Below are 20,680 nucleotides of genomic sequence, written 5' to 3'. Positions count from 1 at the left end.
AGAAAGAATAAACAAAGAATAAACCTGTTATTTAAGATTTTCATATTTCCTCTTGTAATATGACCATGATCAGATTTCTGAAGATGAAAAAATGATGACCTGCTTTTCAAGTTCATAAGAAAAAAAAAAATCTCTCAGGCATATAAGAGGATATTCGGAGAGGAAAATAACAACATAGTAATTTTATTATGTCAGTTTTAACAAATATCCTATATATTGCAAACAATCTGAGAGAACCAATGAAGTTAATATTAGTCCATCCATCACTTGAATGATTTTATATAGTTAGAGTGAATTACAATAGTGAGAGATAGCATAGATAAAACAGCTGGTAAGATTGATTGATTGGTTCTTGCAGTGCTGGGGATCAAACATAGGGCCTTGCACATGCCAGGCAAGCTCTCTGCCACTTTAGTGGCAGACCCTACTTTGAAGCCATATATGGATAACTCAGCCCTTTGCCTATCAAATTCTTCTGACTCACATAGGCAGAGTCCACTCTTTCCTCCTGTTTTCTTTGCATCACCTGTATATTTATTACAAACACCTACAGCACTTACTCTTTTATTTTCATGACTTTATTGAATAAATATTTATTGGACATCTGCCCATATAAGACACACTGTTATGGGCACCAATAATACGGTTCACTAAATATAAAAATCCATTCTCTCGTAAAGTAGGAGATGATAGTAAACCAAGGCAATGCATAAATTAACAGCATGTTGAAGTACTAGATATTTCTATGTGCTAAATGATATGAAGAAAATCAAACAGGGCAGTGGGTAGGGGAAGCATGTGGAACAGGATTGCAATTTATACAGGGTGGCCAGGGTTAAGAGGTGCTAACTGAGCACAGATTTATTTATGCCTGTTTTGGCTTCATGTATTTTACTGCTGTGTTATTAGGTGCATATTCATTTGTAATTGAGAAGGGTTTCAGATGAATGGATTCTTCGGTCATTATAAAATCTCTATTTCTCAACATTTTTTTGTTTTAAAAGTCTCTCTTATTTAACATCAGTACAGCCACTCCAGCTTTCATGTGGTTGCTATCTGCATGATATATCTTTTTCTATTCCTTTTCTTTCAATCTATTTCATTTTATAGTATTACGTGTGACTTCTGTAGACAGCATAAAGTTAGATCGTGTCTTTGAATCCAGTTTGGCAATCTCAATCTTTTGATTGGGTGATTTAATCCATTCAGATTTCGTGTTGTTACTTTTTTTCCTTTTCCCACATTTTTATTGGTTCATTACAATTGTGCATAATGATGAGATTTGTTGTTACATATCCGTACATGTACACAATATAACAATGTAATTTGGCCCACATCCCTCCCCAGAACTGCCCCTCCTCTCTTCTCTCACCCCCTGGTCCCTTTCCTCTACTGATCTCCCTTTGATTTCCATGGGATCTGTTCCCACTGTTCTTTTCCTTTTTCCTCTCTAGCTTCCACATATGAGTGTAGTTATTGATGTACTTAGATTTATATCTATTTTACTTGCCATGCTAAATATCTTTTTTCCTGTTTTCCCCTTTGAAACTTTCTTTTGCCCCAAGTGAATTTTTCTGATCTAAAGTAGCATTTTAATATCTTTAATAATTTTTAACTATTTTAAGTGCTTGCCATATGATTTACCATATACATCTTTACAACAGAATCAGTTTCATAGTTATATAAGCTTCACTGCAGTGATACACAGAGACAGGCTCCTTAGGTAAGAATTTTTAATCTGTTACAATCATGCATACTTTGAAAAAGTTCCCCATCGAATGAGGCCTATCCCAAGTTAAGAACTGAGCATACCTCTCCCTACCCAGACACAATAGTGCCTGATAGATAAATCTGACATTAAAATTTAGTATATGACCAGAACACAAAAGGTTTCAGATATTAATATTGAACTATGGCAACACCAGATAATTCCAATAATCTCTCAATGACTCAATAAGTATGATTATTTTTATCATCATGATCTTCCCATTAAAGACTTCTTTCAAAGACCAGTTATTTAAGAAAGTATAAGGAAGCCTTCCGATATGAATATGTAATCAACTTTGGAGTCTAACTAGGAACCCAATATTTCAATTTTCCTCTAAAAGAAAATTCAATTTTATTTCCACGAACAAATTATTAAAATAAAATAATACACAATTTAATCTCCAACACTGTATAAATGATAGTAGGTAACTCTGACAAAGTATTAAGGAATTTGAATTAGAGTTATGCTAGTTATTCTTCAACATCAACACACACACACACACACACACACACAGACACACACACGAAAAAAAAAGTTCATTTCTTACCCTTCGGGTTGCCTGACTTAGAACAAGTCTTTAAATTGAGGCAATTAGATTTCTTTAAAAAATAAAATCCATACATGTTCATAGTAAAAACAAAAAAAAATGAATTTAGATTAGAAGAACTGAATAAACTATTCCTTCAACCTCTTAGATTGTGGCTATTCATTTTCATCTACTCTAAGGTAAAGATGATTGCTAAATAACCTTTTAACAGATTTGGCATAACTTTTGAATTGTTTGTTTTGTTTCAATTTCATTGATTTCAACTTGGATTTTAATTATTTCCTGTCTTCTGCTGCTTTTGGTGTTGATCTGTTCTTCTTTTTCTAGGGCTTTGAGATGTGATGTTAGGTCATTTATTTGTTGACTTTTTATTCTTTTAATGTATGAGCTCAGTGAAATGAACTTTCCTCTTAGCACTGCCTTCAGAGTGTCCCAGAGATTTTGATATGTTGTATCAATGTTCTCATTTACCTCTAAGTTTTTTTTTTTTCCTCCTTGATTTCTTCTTTTGTCCATCCATCATTCAATAGCAAGATATTTAGTCTCCAGGTGTTGGAGTAGCTTCTATTTTTTATTTTATCTTTGATTTCTAGTTTCATTCCGTTATGATCTGATAGAATGCAGGGGAGTATTTCTATTTTTTTGTATTTGCTGAGAGTTGCTTTGTGGCATAACATATGGTCTATTTTAGAACATAAAATAGACTGAGAAGAAAGTGTATTCACTCGATGATGAATGAAATGCTCTATATATGTCCGTTAAGTCTAAATCATTGATTGTATTATTTAATTCTATAGTTTATTTGTTTAGTTTTTGTTTGGAAGATCTATCCAGTGGTGAGAGAGGTGAGTTAAAGTCACCCAGTATTATTTTGTTGTGGTCTATTTGATTCTTGAAATTGAGAAGGGTTTGTTTAATGTATGTAGATGATCCATTTTTTGAGTCATATATATTTATGATTGTTATATCTTGTGGATGTATGAGTCCCTTAAGCAGTATGAAATGTCCTTTATCCCTTCTAAGTTTGGTTTGAAGTTCACTTTGTCTGATATGAGGATGGAAACTCTTGCTTGTTTATGCAGTCCATATGAATGATATGTTTTTTCCCAAACTTTCACCTTCAGTCTGTGAATGTCTTTTCCGAGGAGGTGAGTCTCTTGAAGGGTCTCTTTTTTTAATCCAGTGTGCCAGTCTATGTCTTTCCATTGATGATTTTAGTCCACTAACATTCAAGGATATTATTGAGATTTGATTTGTACTTCCAATCATTTTGGTTTATTTTTGGTTTTTAACTTGACTTAGTTTCTCCTTTGATTGATCTTTCCTTTAGTGTAGTTCCTCCCTTTGCTTGTTTTCATTGTTTTTTTTTTTTTCATTTCCTCCTCATGGAATATTTTGCTGAGAATGTTCTGTAGTGCAGGCATTCTAGTTGTAAATTCTTTTAACTTTCGTTTGTCATGGAAGGTTTTCATTTCATCTTCAAATCTGAAGCTTAATTTTGCTGGATATAAAATTCTCAGTTGGCATCATTTTCTTTCAGAGCTTGATATATGTTACTCTAGGACCACCTGGCATTGAGAGTCTGGGTTGAGAAATCAGCTGAAATCAGAATTGGTTTCCCCTATATGTAAATTTAACTTTTTTCTCTCGCAATCTTTAAAATTCTATCCTCATTCTGTATGTTAGTCATTCTCGTTATAATGTGCCTTAGTGTGGGTCTGCTGTAATTTTGTACATTTGAGGTCCTATAAGCTTCTTGCAGTTGATTTTCTATTTCATTCTTTAGGTTTGGGAAGTTTTCTATATAATGTCATTGAAAAGATTGTGCTTTCCTTTGGTTTGTATCTCTAAGCCTTTGTCTTTTCCGATAAATCTTGATCTTTTCATGTTATCCATATTTCTTGCAAGTTCTGTTCATGGTTTCTTCTTCCCTGTGGGATCAAACTTTATCTTCAAGAGTATATATTTTGTCTTCATTGTCTGAAGTTCTGTCTTCCAAGTTGTCTAGCCTGTTGGTGCTATTTTCCATTGAATTTTTAATTTGATTTATTCTTTTCTTCATTTTGAGGATTTCTGCTTGATTCCTTTTTATAATCTCTGCCTCTTTATTGAAGTGATCTTTCACTTCCTGTATTCCCTCTCCGATACCATACTTTACTTTGAAGATCAATCTAACTATGTATTTTCTAAGCTCCATCTCTGACATTTTTTCTCCTGTGTTGTCTATGGATTCTATTGTTGAAACATCTTTATTTGTTTGAGGTACTTTGTTCCCTTGTTTTTTCATGTCGTTTGTGTGCCTTCTCATCTAGCGTATTGGGGCTGAGGCAGTACAGATTCTACCTTGTAGTCCTGCAGGTCCTGGCGGTTGTTCCAAAATGGTGGCAGCCACATATAACCAAACCTGTGGGTACTGTGACAGTGGATTTCCAGATAACCATAGGCAGCATGTGATCTGCTGGCAGTCTGTTGCTGGTCTGCAGGTTGACTGTGGACAATCAATGGGTGGACACAGGGCAGTGGGCGATGGGCAGGCAAGAGGCAAGCAAACTAGCAAATGGCAGGTGACAGGTGGCAGTCAGTGAGCAATGTGCAGTCAAAAAGCAGGTGGTATGCTGGCATGGGGTAAACCGCAGGGGATCAGTAGGAAGCGAAGACTGCCTCACAGAGAGACAGAATTTCCTCTGCATGAATCCTGAGTTATGAATCGAAAGGAATGCAGCCTCCCTCTAATCCGCCATCTTGGATCACCTTAGCATAACTTTTGTTTGGTGTAAATGCAAAAAGTTTTCAGAGGTTGCTATAATGGTCGCAATGCTAGCTCATGTGCCTCCCAAATTAAAATTTTATATCAGCAAACACAGCACTGATTTGATTACCAAGAGACATTTAAGTTAAGAATTCTCCATGTTGGTATGATTGGCTATTTGGTGTTAGCTTCTTATTTTCTGGCCTATTTCTCTCCACTAATAAAAGAAGGAGTGCTAAATTTTGGAGCTTTTAAAAGCTGACCAGAAAAGACAAGTTAAAAGGTCAGAGGTGAGCAGACAGCCAAAATTATATATATATCACTTTAAAAGCAATTAAGGCACAGGGCATTGAAAGCTGAAGAAAATTAAGTCATCTCTCATTTTAGGCCAAAAAGATCTTTCCTTTGACCAAAAATCTTTCTTCCAGGCAGACAACTTGAAATTTAGGAATGCTTGCTTTGTTAGCAGGCTGTCAAGTGATCCGCTCACACTCAGGTTTTTGAAGTTTGATCTGCCATAATTTACGCCTCCTCTTTTCGTGCAGCAATTCGGGTCATGTTGTTCTCTCCAGGATAATAAAGAATAAAGAATATTTAGGGCCAGTCTTCAATTCACTCTGCGTTTCAGCCTGCATAAGAGCACCTTCCCACTAGCATCTGTATGCCACCCCATGAAAACAACAGCTTTCAGAAAATTCTACTGTTCTCAGTAATTTTAAATGCAAATGCATGAAACAGCTCAGCAAATATATATATATATGTACATATATATATATATGTATATATATATATACTCACCAGGAAGTGTGTGGTTCAAGTCACACCTAGGCAGTAAAAGGTGGATGTTGCAAATATTCATTCTGAGTATGTGCAGTTCACCCCCAAAAAGCTCTCTGAATTCAGATGGGCCTTTTCATGCCTTTGCAACTTTGTAGAAAGTGGCTTACACTTCGTTCTGGAGAAGATCTCTACATCTTTTCACTAGAAACGCTATTTACACTGTTCAAGGGTTCAAAAGATGTACAGGATTGTTGTTGTAAAAATCCTTCTTTCTACTTTAAGGGACACCGTGGGGGCCTATAATCTATAGGATGATCAGAATGATAATGCTGTTTAATGTATACACGGCAGAGATGTCCAGCTGTCCACTACAGTTGGGTGCTATCTTTCTATAGCATAAAGTTGTTTCTATAAGCAACCGCCCAGCCAGGCACCATGCTCCCCATCCTCACATAAACTCCACTCACATTCTTTTGACCAAAAGAAGCCACATGAGCCCAACATCTAGATGAACCAGACCCAGCCAATGGAATATAGGTGGTGACAGTTTTTTTGATTCCCCTCCAAGCTGTGTGGAGGATAGGCTTCCATATTATCTTCCCTTTAGCAGCAAGTCTGGGAATCACCTGTTGAAGACGGCTGCACCGAAACAGCTTCAGAAGGACAAAATCCCTGAGTCAAAACTTGGAGAAAGAGCCACTAAGAAGAGTTACCTATTCAAGAAGGATACTGAACACTGGGTGACAGTAAGATTCTGTGCTAAGATATTGCAATTTGGGATATTTTTTTTAGAGTAGTTCGCCTACTCTGACTAACTAGAAGAATCTAAACAATTACAACTGAACATTTGCTTCAGATCCCAGATTCTTAGAATAATGGCAGAGGGACACAAGGCCGAGACGGCTCAGCAACTGCTAGAGTTTGGATCTTAAACTGTCCCTCAAGCCCATGTGTTAAAGGGTTGGTTCTCAGTTTGGCACTGTTAAGAGGTGGGGAACTCTTAAGGAGTGGGGCTTAGTGAGAGGTTTTAGGTCACTGGGGACATGCCCTCAAAGGGGACTGTGGGAACCTGGTCTCTTCTCTTTTATACTGCAGTCATGAGGTAAATGGCTTTGTTCCACCACATGCTCCCACTGTAAAAAGCTGTCTCCCCACCAGAGGTCTAAACATAATGTGTCTGTTCAATCATGGCCAGGAACTTCCAAAACTGTGAGCCCAAATAAACTTCATTTTTTAATAAGTTGATTTATCTCAGGAATTTGTTACAGTAATGGAAAGCCGATTAACACAGCAACAGAGGCAGAAAAACACAAGAGGGGAAAATGAGTTCATTTCCTGGGTCAGCACCTCTGAAGTATCTGCTCTTAGAAAAATCACCTCATTTTTTCTGAAGCAATAAGATAGACAGCTTGGACATCCATAGAGCTATTTAAAAAAAAAAAAAAAAACAGTAAAAATTGCAAATAATAAGTTTGCTATACTGAAAAATGAGCAAACCAGCAATGATAAGATGGCTCTATAGCACTGTTAATACAGTATAATATTTCATCTGGGAGATAATCTAGTGAAAAGGATTGCAATGACAAAACTTACAGAAACATTCAGGAGAAAAGGATGAGGTAAGAAAAAACAGAAAAGTACAGAAACAAACTAAGAGAAGAAGTCAAAGAAGGTAAAACTGATTTCCAAAAGGAGTTGAAGGTTGCAGATCTATAGATAATTTTTAACACCTAGAAATTAGAGATGGCACAGGAAACGTTTTGAAGACCTGAGAAATACATTGGTTCATTGGTTCATTCATTTATTGAACATGTTTCCTGTGCAACTAATTGGTGATCAGTCCGTGAAGGACACCAGGGATAGAACTATAAACAAGACAGTATCCTGCCTTCTTGGAGCTCACTGTTTTAAACAGAGAATGAAGAATCATGATCCATAACATCCTGTCCCACTGGATGTCCTAATGGAAGAAGCTTAATTTTCTTTTATTAAAAAATGCACCAAGACTAGCAGAGGGAAAAAAAAAAACTCTATTTCCCTCCCACTATAACTGTCTTTCTAAATTCTATTTTAGCAACCTGAAAGGGACAAATTGGCTGAAGAAAGAGAAAATTCTAAGTCTTTACCAGACCGTGACAAAAATAGGGCTAAATAATTATTTCTAAGAAAATGAAATTACTTTTTTATCACCATACACTGAATGGCTTTCCCAATTGTCCTCTGTAAGTCGGTAATAGCGCTCGTTGCAGAACGCACAATTCCTGACAATAGACAATACCACCGAAAAAAATTAGTCTCCTGTGTGCAAAATAACACTTTCACAACAATGGGCAATTCGGGCCTGCTCTCTCTAGACCTTTGCCGCAAAGAATACCAGTGCAGGCTAATTATATGAGCTAGCTGAAAATTGTGTGCGTAGTGGAAAGGCAACCCCTGAAGAGGAGCTGAGGAAAGGTCTTCCCATCAAATACAAAACAACAGGTAAGAAACAGAGAGCAAACAGGAGAGCGCTGGCATTCTCATTAGCATACTGCCCTTGGCCATTGCTCTTGATGCACACAAAGGAGTTGTCAAATCCCCTGCCTTGAAAAAAAATGCCTTCCATGATTAAAGAAGTGGCCCCATGCTGACTCAGTGCTTTGCCACAAGGTGCACATATGGATCATCCTTATGTTGAAGACCATGGTCACTTTGTGGAGCAAAAACGGTTCATGTCAATGAAAGAACTAAATGAATCAAAGACAAGTGTCAGGTTGATGTGCCGCTGAGCAAGCACTGAAAGGGGTTCCACAGGGTGTGCTGGAGCAAAGACCCACGGTTCCCAGTTGTACTTTTCAAACATCCTTCGCATCATAACTGATGTGTGAAAGGTAGTGCAAGACATTCAGGAGCGGGGTTGCCCAGGAAAAGTTGGACAGGGTCTTGTAACACCCACACACCCAAAAACAACACGTCCAACTCGATCGAAACAGATGTAAAGCGCCATCCATGACGCACGCGCTCCAGCCAGTCTATAGCAACCTGGGGTCTGGGCAGGAACCACAGCCAGCTCAAACCGTGGAATTTTTTTTAATTTGTGTTTTTAGGTATATATGACGGTAGGGTGTATTTTGACATTTTGAACATACATGGAATACAGCCCACTCCAATTAGGAGGATCCCTTCTTGAGGCTGTACATAATGTGGAATTACACTGGTCATGTATTTATATGAGCAAAGGAAAGTTATGTCTGATTCCTTCTGTCTTTCCTATTTCCATCCGCCTCTCCGCCCTTCATACCCCTTTGTCTAATCCAATGAACCTCTATTCTTCTCCTCCCTAGCCTCCCTTGTTGTGGGCTAATATCCACATACAAGAGAGAACATTCAACCTTTGTTTTGGGGGGACTGGTTTATTTCACTTAGCATGATATTCTCCAGTTCCATTCATTTACCAGCAAATGCCATAATTTCATTCTTTGTGGCTGAGTAATATTCCATTGTATATATACCACCTTTTCTTTATCCATTCACCTGTCGAAAGGCACTAGGTGCCCTTCAAACTCTGTAATTTAAGAAGGCCATAATGAAGGGACTGTTCCCAAAGGTCTGGGCAGGCTGAAGGACTATTAACAACTAATTCCTAAGCTGAAGTATCCAGTGGAGGGAATGTAGGAAGAGGAAGAGAGAACAAGAGGGTGAAAGTGAGGGACATGAAAAGAACAGGCGAGGGAGAAAGAGTTGGAATAAAAGTCATGACCTTTTCTCCTTGACTCCGTTGAGGATGTAGTTAACCTGCAACAATGACACCAGGAGACAGCTGTTTACCCTTCTTGCCTTTTTCTAATCTCTTTCTCATGCACCAACTTGGTCAAATCCAAAGATAAAATAGATGTCCAAAGAGCCCAGAGCCTACTGATGAAGTCCACATAGGCCCACACAAAGACTGACTCGCGGTGCAGGGCTGCTAGGGCGTAGGGCATTAGGTGGGGTAACTGGATGGGACTCAGCACAATGGATTCTTCTAGCAACATTAGGGCTCAAACAAAAATGCTAACGGGTTCTCCTTCCATGATAAATGGAACCAATTTACAGGACTGGGTTGTTAAACTGCACTTACTCAAATCAGAGTTCAAACTCAATAGTAGGCATTATAATAAATTCAAGAGTCTGGGTAGTCAAGAGGTTCAGACAGAAACACCTAGGACATCAAGGGTGGCCATTCCTGTCCTGTCTTCCCACCTTGGCCCTGACCTAGAACAGTAGGTGATATCTTTAAGTGAGGTTCACAGGATTCTTCGCACAGCAGAATTTGAATTATGAAACATATCTTTCTTGTACTCAAGGAGTTTCACAACCCACATGCCATTCTCCAGGGGAACCTGCCTCCTGGGTCTGGGTTCCATTTACTATAAATGCCAACTTGGCCAATCAGCCTTCTAAGGACAGTCAAAGAATAAGGCATCGTCCTCCAAACAAAAGTTCTAAATCTATTTTCCTAGAGTTTCAGTTGAAAAGCAGGTTAGACCAGCTTACTGACCTTGGTTTCATTTCCTCTGGTGTCAGCCTCCCTTACCCCCAGGGAAGGAAGTGAACAGATTCTAGGGGACTGCTTCAACTCCTTCCTCCCACAAGCACTATTTTTTAAATTAGAAGAGGAAGTGTGTGTGTGTGTGTGTGTGCGTGTGTGTGTGCGTGTGTGTGTGTGTGTGAGAGAGAGAGAGAGAGAGAGAGAGGGAGGGAGAGAGGAGAGAGGCATTGACAATTAGGAAGAAAAAGAGAAAAATATGGAGGAGGAAGGTCCACTGGGCCTTCCTTGCACGGGACTGGCATGATGAAATCAACTATACCTCTTATCTGAACAGTCTTCTAAATCTGTCAAGCAAGCATACAGCAACAGGAGATGAAAGGCATAACCATGCTCCTAGTGCCACATGCACATCCTCTGTCCAGCCGTGTTAGACTCTGCTCTTTCCAAGTGCCAGCAACACACATGGGAATCTCAAGCCAACGGTGGCTCTCACAGTGTGCAGCACGGAGCTGGACTCACTTCTCCCCAGGCTGAAGAAGAGGATATCAGGGACTTTCTAGCACAGATTGTGAACCAAAGCGGGGAAGTCGGGAGGGCTGGGCTGGGACTGGGGAGATACTATTAACTTGAAATTGGAACCCAAATTTGTACAAGGGGGCATTTTATAGTAGCGCATCCAGGATGCATCTCATATTTTCAAAAGGATTGAGGGCCTTTAAAAACACTACACAGTGCTTTTTAACAAATGCAGATTTAGGGATAGATAAGTTGAGGCTCATCACCAGGGTGTGGCCCTGCTTTGCACCATTTGGACGCTGGTCCATCCTTTTCATCCACAGGAGCTTCTCAGAGCCCAATGTCAAGCCTGAACATGAACGTGGTCTTATTTTCTAAATGATTTCAGGGATACGGTGGGACAACTATGAATAAAAATACTTATTTTTTATTTTAAATGCAGTTTTAAAATACCTATTTTAAAATTAAATTAAATAAGTGAAGAGTGGAACTTACCTTCCCGTTCTGTTAGATAAAACCTTAAGATCAAACTGCAGATTTTTGCATTTCTCTGTCAGTTGGAGTGACTTCTCATTCAGATATGTGCTGTTTCATGAAAGAGATTAAAAGAAAAGATTGATTTAAAATGAAAGTGTATAAGATACTGTTAGTCAAAATCAGATTTAATTGATAAAGCGCATCCAAATGAAGTCTGACTTTCATTCCATTATTGGATTTCTCCATGGAAAAGGAAATTGATATTTTCACCTCTGAGGAGTCTAAATTAAAACAAACAACAACAACAACAAAAAAAACAGTTTACACTATGAAGTAAAGCTGGAAAAAAATCTATGTTGAAGACATTGTATTTCCAGGTTTTCATATTTTGAGGTTAGTATTTATAATGAACAGGTTACTGAAACACTTTAATTACCACCTATGTAAACAGTCTTTGTTTTTAAAAGATGTTGTCTCAGGTAGGAAGCATGCAGACCCAGGAGATTAATAGTTCTTTCCTAAAGAACACAGGTAAAGCTGACTTTGGATTATTATTATAATAACTGTGATATAAGGGCCTGGTGCTCTTGCTTTATGAACTTGGAAAATCAGAGGTAGAACAAAGCCAAACCCCAAGCAGAATAAGGACACGGGTTATGGAGCCTGGGACACAATGAGGCAACTGGCCATAGTCATGTTACTTAACTGCTCCAGGCACAGGTCTCTGTATCTCTAAAGCAAAGATGATAGTCCTTGCTTCACAGTGTTATTGTCATGATATATACATTGTAAAACACCTTAGTGCCTCAGACAAATAGGAGCTCAAAACAGAGTATCGCTTTCCTTAGACTTCAAAAATATGCACACAACTTGAAATTACTGTTAATGCACTTATTCAGTTATACTGAAGGAATTTTTTATAAAAAATGTTTTTTAGTTGTAGATGGACCTTTTATTTTATTTTTTTATGTGGTGCTGAGGATGGAACCCAGTGCCTCACACATGCTAGGCAAGCGTCCTACCACTGAGCTACATCCCAGCCCCTGAAGGAATTTCTGAAGCATCTAATATGAACTAGGGTCCACGGCACAGGATGCTTAGGACCCAGAGGTGGGGAAAGCAGATATGGTCCCTTTCCCTAATGGAGCTTGTGGTTTGGTTAAGGAAAAAAGATACTTATTAAACAAATAACCAAACAAATGAATATAGGAATAACAGCAGTGACTAGTACAGCTGAAATAGAGTGGGTGGTGTGGAAGAGAGGGACATGGAGACCTATTGATTATTCATACTGAGGGGTCAGAGGAGGCCGCTAAGGGGGTGTTATTGGGATGGAAGTCCCAAGGAAGATCCTAGTGAGCTAGGTGAACTTTGGGAAGTCAGTGGCAGTGGTGGGAACGTTTCAGACAGAGGCAAAAGTATATGCAAAGGGAAGAGCCTAGAATGTTTGAGGAAAGGAAATAAGGACGTTGAGACTAAAGGCAAAAAAGCTATGGGGTGTTTGGAGGAATAAGCTGGGTCAGAGTTTAAAATTTATCCTAATAACAAATTGGAAGCAATAAAAGGTTTTCGGACATGGAAGTGATATGACTTACTGCATGTTTTAAAAGGTTCACCACGACTACTTTGCAGAGAAATGAGGGGTGATAGGACTGGAAGGGAAATGAAAAAGTTAAGAAGTTAGTGCAGGATTCCAGAAGAAAGACGATGGCAACACATTTTCCTACTCAAGATTAATGGTTAATGGTTAGATTAATGGTTTTCTATAATGTATTAGCAAACAAGATCAATCTCTCAGTTGCTTTATAAAACAAAGGATTTTTTTTTCTTTTCATAAAATGCTCACTGCATGTATGGGTAGCCTTGGGGGCAGCTGTCCCCCATGCACTTAGAGATTGTGATGGCTAATTTTATGTGTACTTGATTGGACTAGGGAATGCCCAGATAGCTGGTAAAACATGGTTTCTGGGTGTGTCTAGGAGACTATTTCTGGAACACATTAGCATTTGAGTTGGTAGCCTGAGCATCCACCATTACCAATGCAGGGGAACATCATCCAATCCACTGAGGATCAGAATAGAATAAGAGAGAAGGAAGCATAAATTCACTCTTTTCTGGAGCTGGGACATACATCTTTTCCTCAAATATCAGTGCTTCTGGTTCTCAGGCTTTCAGATTTAGATTGGGACTTATACCAGATGATTCTTGGGTCTTTGGAGCCAGATTGGAATTTCCACCAATGGCCCTGGTTCACAGGGACTTGGACTGAACACCATCAGCTTTTCTGGGTCCCTGGGTTGCCTGTAACACATCATGGAACTTCTTTGCTTCCATAATCAGAGCCAATTCTTCATCATAAATCATTTGATATAGCTATATATGTCCTATTGGCTTTAATACATAGACTCAAATTATTTCAGTCTTGCTATATCTTCATTTTAGCTTCAATAATTGCCATGGAAGGACCAACTGCTAGAAGGGCTGACCCTGCATCTGAATGTTTGGACCCAGAGGTAAAATGTATCATCGGCCAGAACTAATGCCCCATCTGATGGCAAAGTGTGAAACAGAAATGAACAACATTTCTGTGTGCCCAGAGGAGAGAACCTGATGCAGGTGTGCACTGGAAACTGCCCCACACCTGTATTCATCAGAAAGAAGAGAAGTAGACAAATTTGAGGTCTATTCTGGAGCTAAGACAGGCAAGATCTCATACAGTGTATTGCATGTGGGAGGTGAGGGAGAGGGAGGTATAAAGGTAACGATATAAACAAGATTCATAATTAATTCCCCAATATTTCTCAAAAATTCTTTCTAAAAATACTGGGTCAGAGTACATATGGGCTCACAAAATCCCTCTTAATCCTGTTTTGATTTCTTTCCCTACCACTTCCTTCATCTCTCTCTCTCTTTCTCTCTCTCTCTGTCTCTCTTGCATTCTATCTATATGCCTCACCTTTTGTGCTTTCTGAACATAATATCATACTTTCCCAAGGATTTGTTTATTTCTAATTTGCTGTATGTTTTATTCAGGTAGCACCATTAATGAAGTGAATTACCAAGCTAGCCGTGCTTTGAATTATGATGGCTTTGTAATATTAAATTGTGAAGCTGTGACAACCAGGCACCAATGTAATTGTGTCTCCCATACTTTTCCTTAAATTGGAGAGTATCTTCCTTAATAAAAACTCAAAATAGGTTTGCCCAACTAAAAATCAGAGAGGATACATGGAAAACAAATGAGAGTGCCTGGGGCAAAAGTGGAGATGACAGAATACAGTCACAAGTCAGTGGGGCCAGCCTTGAATCTGGGTTCCACTCTGACCTTAACCTTTCAACCTAAAGGTTTCATTTTTAAATTCCTTCTCCGTAAAGCAAAGGGATTAAATGGGAGGTGTGTAAAAACGCCTGACACACAGAAATCAATCAATAAATTTTGTGTTCTCATTCTTCTAAATTTCTTACTGTATTCTTTCCCCGAGTCAATCATTGCTATTACCACTGAGTTTGGAAACTGCTCATTATCTATAGGAAGTCATTTAATAATGAGAGGAACACACAAGGAGGCCCTTTCTGGTTTCTTTGCTTTCTGTGCCTCCTGTCTCCTTTTCTTTCATAATCTTCAGTTTTCTTCCTTTTCACCTGAAGTCATTCAAACTTGCTCAATAAAAAGAAAACAAGAAACCTTCTCAGGTCTGAGCTGTGAAAAGACAGGACCTGTGGGCGGATGCCATTTGAAACGTCAGCACACACTGCAGAAGGAGACATTAGGGTAAGTTCCCTTTAATTTCCATTTTGGGGACATCCCTCAGACAAATCAAAGACCACAGAGAGAAGTTGATTGAGGTGAAATTAGGAGCTCCAAAGACAGAATCAGAAGAACCTGGTGGAATAGATGTTGCCATGAACAAGTGGGGCTGATCAGTAACCCCAGGAAGGGTTACCAGAGATGGGGTCGGAATGGCCCATCCAAAAGGACTGGGCATCAGAGAGAACTCCCAAGGGTCCAGAGGTGGAGCCCAACAGAGCGCACTGCCAGGAAGCTCGTTTCAGGTGGAAGCCTAAGATATGAATGGAGAGCGACCCTCTCCACCTCTCCCTGTTTAAACTAGCTCAGTCAGTGGTCTGAGCAGTTGAGTGCTGGAACAAACTACGACAGGACTCAGGAGGACTACCAGGCACACTCTGACCAACAAAAACCCTGGGACCGCACTCTGCAGGCGGAAGGTAAGACGCTTTTCTTTTCTTTTAAAATGTCTATTTCTATCACTTCTCGGCCTTTTGGCTAAGATCAAGTGTAGTATCTGTTTAAAATGTCTATTTCATCAATTTTCTGATAAAAACCTTTCTTAAAAACTTCTTATAAAAAAATTAGCTGAGACAAAGATCAGCTCATATATGCACTGCCAAACCCTACAGTGAGAGCGCCCCCACCAAGAGACAGGTCACTGAAGGGTGGTCCTCTTCCTGGAGATCTGTTAGGTAGATAGACCAAGTTAGCACCTGAAGCCTCCCAGAGCAGCTACAACTGTTCTGCCGGTGCTTCCTTAGTTGATGCGTTATAGGATCACACTCTCTGCCAGGTGTCACTGGTTGCAAAACTTCCCTGCCTGCCCGTTTGTAGCGTTTGTCACATCTTGCCAGCACTCTCAATTCTCAGTCCATTGACATCCTCTCACACCCACCTTGCAAAAATGCAGACATGGCTGCTGGTCATATTGTACCAGGGTCAGGCATGGAAATATTTAAATATCTATCTATCCTACAAAGATATCAGACAGGTGGATGGGCTGGTGCCTTGGCAAATGGTGTCCAAATTGCTAGGCCCTTTGACTATCCTAACACCTATTACAAATCCCAGTTCTCCCAATGGCTACTGCATACATTCATAGTTCTACTGTGCTTGCCCATTCTCTGCTCTCCTAACTTCTCAATTGATCATGCTTCCTGTTTCAAAGAAACACTATACTGCTGGGTATAAATTAATCTTTAGCAGTCAGTCATCCTGGACTTCTATCTCAGAGAAAGAAGTATATTCCCTCTCAAATAAGAATATCTCAAATAAGGACATCTCAAATGAGGATAATTCACCTTCCATTCATCCTCTGTCTGCTCTTCCAGGCCCTTCTCTGAACTGAATCTTTACTCTCTCCCTATCTCTGTCTTCTTCTTATGCTCAATTGTTTACCATTTCAAAATCCAAAGGAAGCTAATTCCATTACGGCTTAGTTCATGTGTTGAAAGCATGATCCCCATCAATAGAGTAATCTTTTGGCTGGATCAATTCCCCAATAGCTGAATGGTACTGGGTGGCGACTATTAACCTGTAGAGCATGGATAGAGGAAGTAAATTACTGGGGGCATGCCCTTGGGAACTATATCTTGTCCCTGGCTCTTTTCTCTCTCTCTCTCTCTCCCCTCTCCCCTACCCCCCTTCCTCTCCCCTAGGCCCCTCTCTCTCTGCTTCCAGTTGCTATGACCTGAGTAGCTCTCCTCTGCCACTATGATATTCTGCCTCACCTCAGGTCCAGAGTAATGGAGTTGGCTGACCATGAACTGAGACCTCGGAAACTGTGAGCCCCAGATAAACATTTCCTCTTCTAAGGGGTTCTTGTCAGGTATTTTGGTCACAGTGACAAAAAGCTGATGAACACAATTCACTCCACTAATCTATTGCTTTGCCTCTCATTCAAATTACAACCTACCTGTTTTTCCTTCATTTCTATCCCCAAGACCCCAAGGTGAGTTGTCTCGGGTGCATGTTTGATCATGTCATTTCCCTGCTCCAAGGCCCTTCATGGCCCCCCCTCACTCGTGGAACATGCTCTCCATTCCTTAATGGGACACACAAAGCCATCCGCCATCTGTCCCCTGACAGAGTTCACTGACAGTTTGCTAACTATTAAATGGTACAAACTCCTCTTTTTCCATTCCCTGCAAGTCTTCTATTATGGATTCTGACTGCTTTTATTATTTAATTATAGAATTTATTTATTTGGTTCTGGCAACCAAGCCTTCAGGCACATTTTCATCACTTCAGTGTGTCAGGGGGAAAAAAATCTTTAATAAGATTGGGAGGAAAAGATACACAAAAACAAGCTTTTCCGCTATCATTGTTATCTGGGTGGATGCTGTGGTTTAAAAAAAATCCTATCTTTATAAGTCATTCTTCAGTTGAAAGTGATCACTTTACAATACCAGCTGGCAAGATTTCACAGAAAAACAAGATGCCCAGAGACTACATTGGCTATTGCAAAACAATAAAAATTAAAACTCTGATAGCACAAAGAATATCTCTCAATTGGAAATAAGTTATTTTATCCCTATAAAATAATGTCATCAGTACTTAGTGATCATCCACAAAGACCTCTACAACAGAATTAATGTCACCTTCTGAGTATGACCTGTAATCATGCAATCCTGCAATCAGTCCCCTGGCCAAGTAAAACATCCCAAAGAAAAATCTGCATACAAGTGACTAAGGAGTTTCAAGAATATCAAAATTTTATTTCTGGTGACCATAATAGGGACAAAACTAGATTGTGAATCTAAATGTAAAGCTTAAAGCCAAATCAGTTTTACTCTCTGAAGAGTGAATGCATTGACAGACAAGGAATATTTCCTAAATACAGAAAGTCTAAAGAAAAAAAAATTTTTCCATGTATTTTTCAGATTCCTTCTTCATTCCAGAGAAGAGGAGTCTGAAGAGCCATCAAAACATCCAGACCACCAGTAGAAACCCTGTCCCCACCTCATCCCCACAAAGGCATGTGGCAGGTTGATCTATCCCTGGGACAGAGGCCTCAGTGATTACTGGTGCTCTGATTCCAAGCTCAGACGCAAACTTCTCCTTGTGGTACAGCCCCCAATGTCGTTTTCTTTTCTTTTCTTTTTTTATTGTAAACAAACGGGATACATGTTGTTTCTCTGTTTGTACATGGTGTAAAGGCATACCATTTGTGTAATCATAAATTTACATAGGGTAATGTTGTTTGATTCATTCTGTTATTTTTCCCTTCCCCCACCCCTCCCACCCCTCTTTTCCCTCTATACAGTCCTTCCTTGCTCAGCCTGTAGAGTACTTGCTTATCATGCGTATGGGCCCGGGTTAGAGTCCCAGCACCTCGGAAAACAACATGCAGGCTTCAATAAAGGTCTTCGGACTATTCCATTCCAATGTAGTTTTCTGAAGGGAGAAAGGCAAGCATACCAGGCCACTGTCTAGTTTAATTACTCTCTTTAATCGACAAAGTAATATTCTGGTTTCTAATTCATCCTTATGTGAGTTTGGTTAACCAAAGTCAGATTTTGAAATATCCATTAGACCCAGAAAACTGACAAATCAAATCTTGGCCCCTACAAAGATGAGGGGTAGATCCTGCACTGCTCTTTATTTAGTCACTCATGTGCCAGAGAGAAGGGAAGGTACTAGAGAGAAATAGTGTGCAAGACCGGGTCACTGTGGACTTAAAGCAAACAGCCAGCCAGGAAGGACAGACAAGTGAACACACAGGTACAATCTGAGTGTGCAGAAGGAAAACCACCTATTGTCCATAATAATTCATTTCAAGAAACCATGGAATTTGTGTTTGGTGTCTTGTCATTTAATTGAAAATATGGGAACTGCTTTTAAAATGACTACATAGAACTTCAATTATTTTTTTTTTCTTATACAGGAACATTGCTAGCAACTTAAATTGTAAAATATTCTGCAGATAATCTCTGCTTACTTGGCTTTTGTCTTTTTTTTTTTTTCCCAGTTATCCTTGATGAAGATTAATTGACTATTAAATCAGTTCTTGCCCCCTACTATTGTGGAGAGAGTTTTTTAAAATGTAAAGTCATAACTCTCATACAGATATAAAATGAATATGTATTAAGAATTTTACTTTGCTCATTATATGGGAACTAGTAAAAAGAAAAATCTAAAGCTCCAACACATTTATAAATCAGTAAAATCGAGATGAATGTGCAAATAGAGGCAAAACTGGTTTTTGCCTCCCCTGACCAGTTTTGGCCCTCTACCAGACACAGCATCATTTGCATAATTACAGACAAGAATTATTTTGCATTGCTATCAGTTAACTACAACATAGAGTTGTCAAATAGCTCCCATAGGATCCAGTCAGATAACTCAAAGAGGTATGTGATCTAAACAAAGCAAACTTACCAGATGAAGCACAAAATGTTAACTCTATCACTGCCCATCTCTGTAATGTTAAAGGAAGGATTTACAGTAATGAACCTAGCAGAGTGGAACCTCTTCTGAATTTCAGTCCCCCTCCACCCCACAGCTTGTCCCAAAGAGGAGCAGATGGACCTGGCCCTTTGGGACAGTCACCAAATGCCAAGTTTCCCAAGTAGGCTGAAGTGAGATTACCAAGGACAAGTTTTGTTATGGGGATGTATGAAAACTTCAAATCCAGATGGCAAGAGTAGGATCCTAAGTAGGAAATGACATCTTTAGCAAAGTAGAGAGACAATAAAATAGGAGCAGACTGGCAAAAGGTGACGAATCTTGGAGCAGCCATTTCTCATTTCATGGTCCAGAGTGTGAGCTCCTTGGATGCTTGAGGCAAACTTAAAGGGTAAAGTCAAGGTGGAATACATTTCCAGTGTTCTCTCTCTCTTCCTTCCTTCCTTCCTGTCTCCTCCTCCTCCTCCCTCTTCTTTTCTCTCTCTCTCTCTCTCTCTCTCTCTCTCTCTCTCTCTCTCTCTCTCTCTCTCTCTCTCTCTCTCTCTCTTTTCCAATACCAGGGATTGAACCTAAGGGTGCTTAACCACTGAACCACATCCCCACATCCTCAGTGTTCTTTTTTGTCTTTGTGTTTTTTAGAGACAGGATCTCACTAAGTTGCTGATGCTGGCTTTGAACTGGGGATCCTTCTGCCTCAGCCTTCCAAACCACTGGGATTATAGGCCTGCACCACCACCCTGGCCCTCAGTGTGATATTTCTAAGGCTCTTTTTCTGATTTTTCCTTTTCTTCTTCTTTACCGTCCCCCTACACTAGGTTTCACAGAATTTTAGAGCTAACATATTAAGTCTTTTTTTTTTTAAAAACAATACTTTCCTACTCTATACAGTCAAGATTGTTTAATCTTTCTTTAGAGTATTTTATGTTTGGAAACCATTGATATACTGGGTGTATTTTAATATTAATATCCACATTCTCTGATCCAAAAATTCTCTTATGCCTTCCTGGTTCAGAATGAAGGTCATAATAACAGTATATATGGCATGGTAGGTACTAGGTACTGTTCTAAGCACTTTACACATATGACATCTCGTTTACTCTTCACAATGGACATACAAGTTAGGTGCTAGGTCCATT

General features: G+C 39.4%; 1 protein-coding gene across 1 annotated transcript in view; it reads right to left on the bottom strand.

The window, feature by feature from the left end:
• The window catches only part of ST8SIA6 (ST8 alpha-N-acetyl-neuraminide alpha-2,8-sialyltransferase 6), a 112,049-nt gene that overhangs the window by 41,857 nt on the left and 49,512 nt on the right, over positions 1-20,680 (bottom strand). Inside the window, exon 3 of the mRNA XM_079108225.1 lies at positions 11,366-11,455. Within this exon, the coding sequence (XP_078964351.1) occupies positions 11,366-11,455 (90 nt within the window). The remainder of the gene's footprint in view (positions 1-11,365; positions 11,456-20,680) is intronic.

The sequence above is a fragment of the Sciurus vulgaris genome (assembly GCF_902686455.1).
Source record: "Sciurus vulgaris genome assembly, chromosome: 12".
NCBI classification, from domain to species: Eukaryota; Metazoa; Chordata; class Mammalia; order Rodentia; family Sciuridae; genus Sciurus; species Sciurus vulgaris.
The sequence above is the reverse complement of the archived record's forward strand: the minus strand, read 5'-3'. Positions and strand labels throughout refer to the sequence as shown.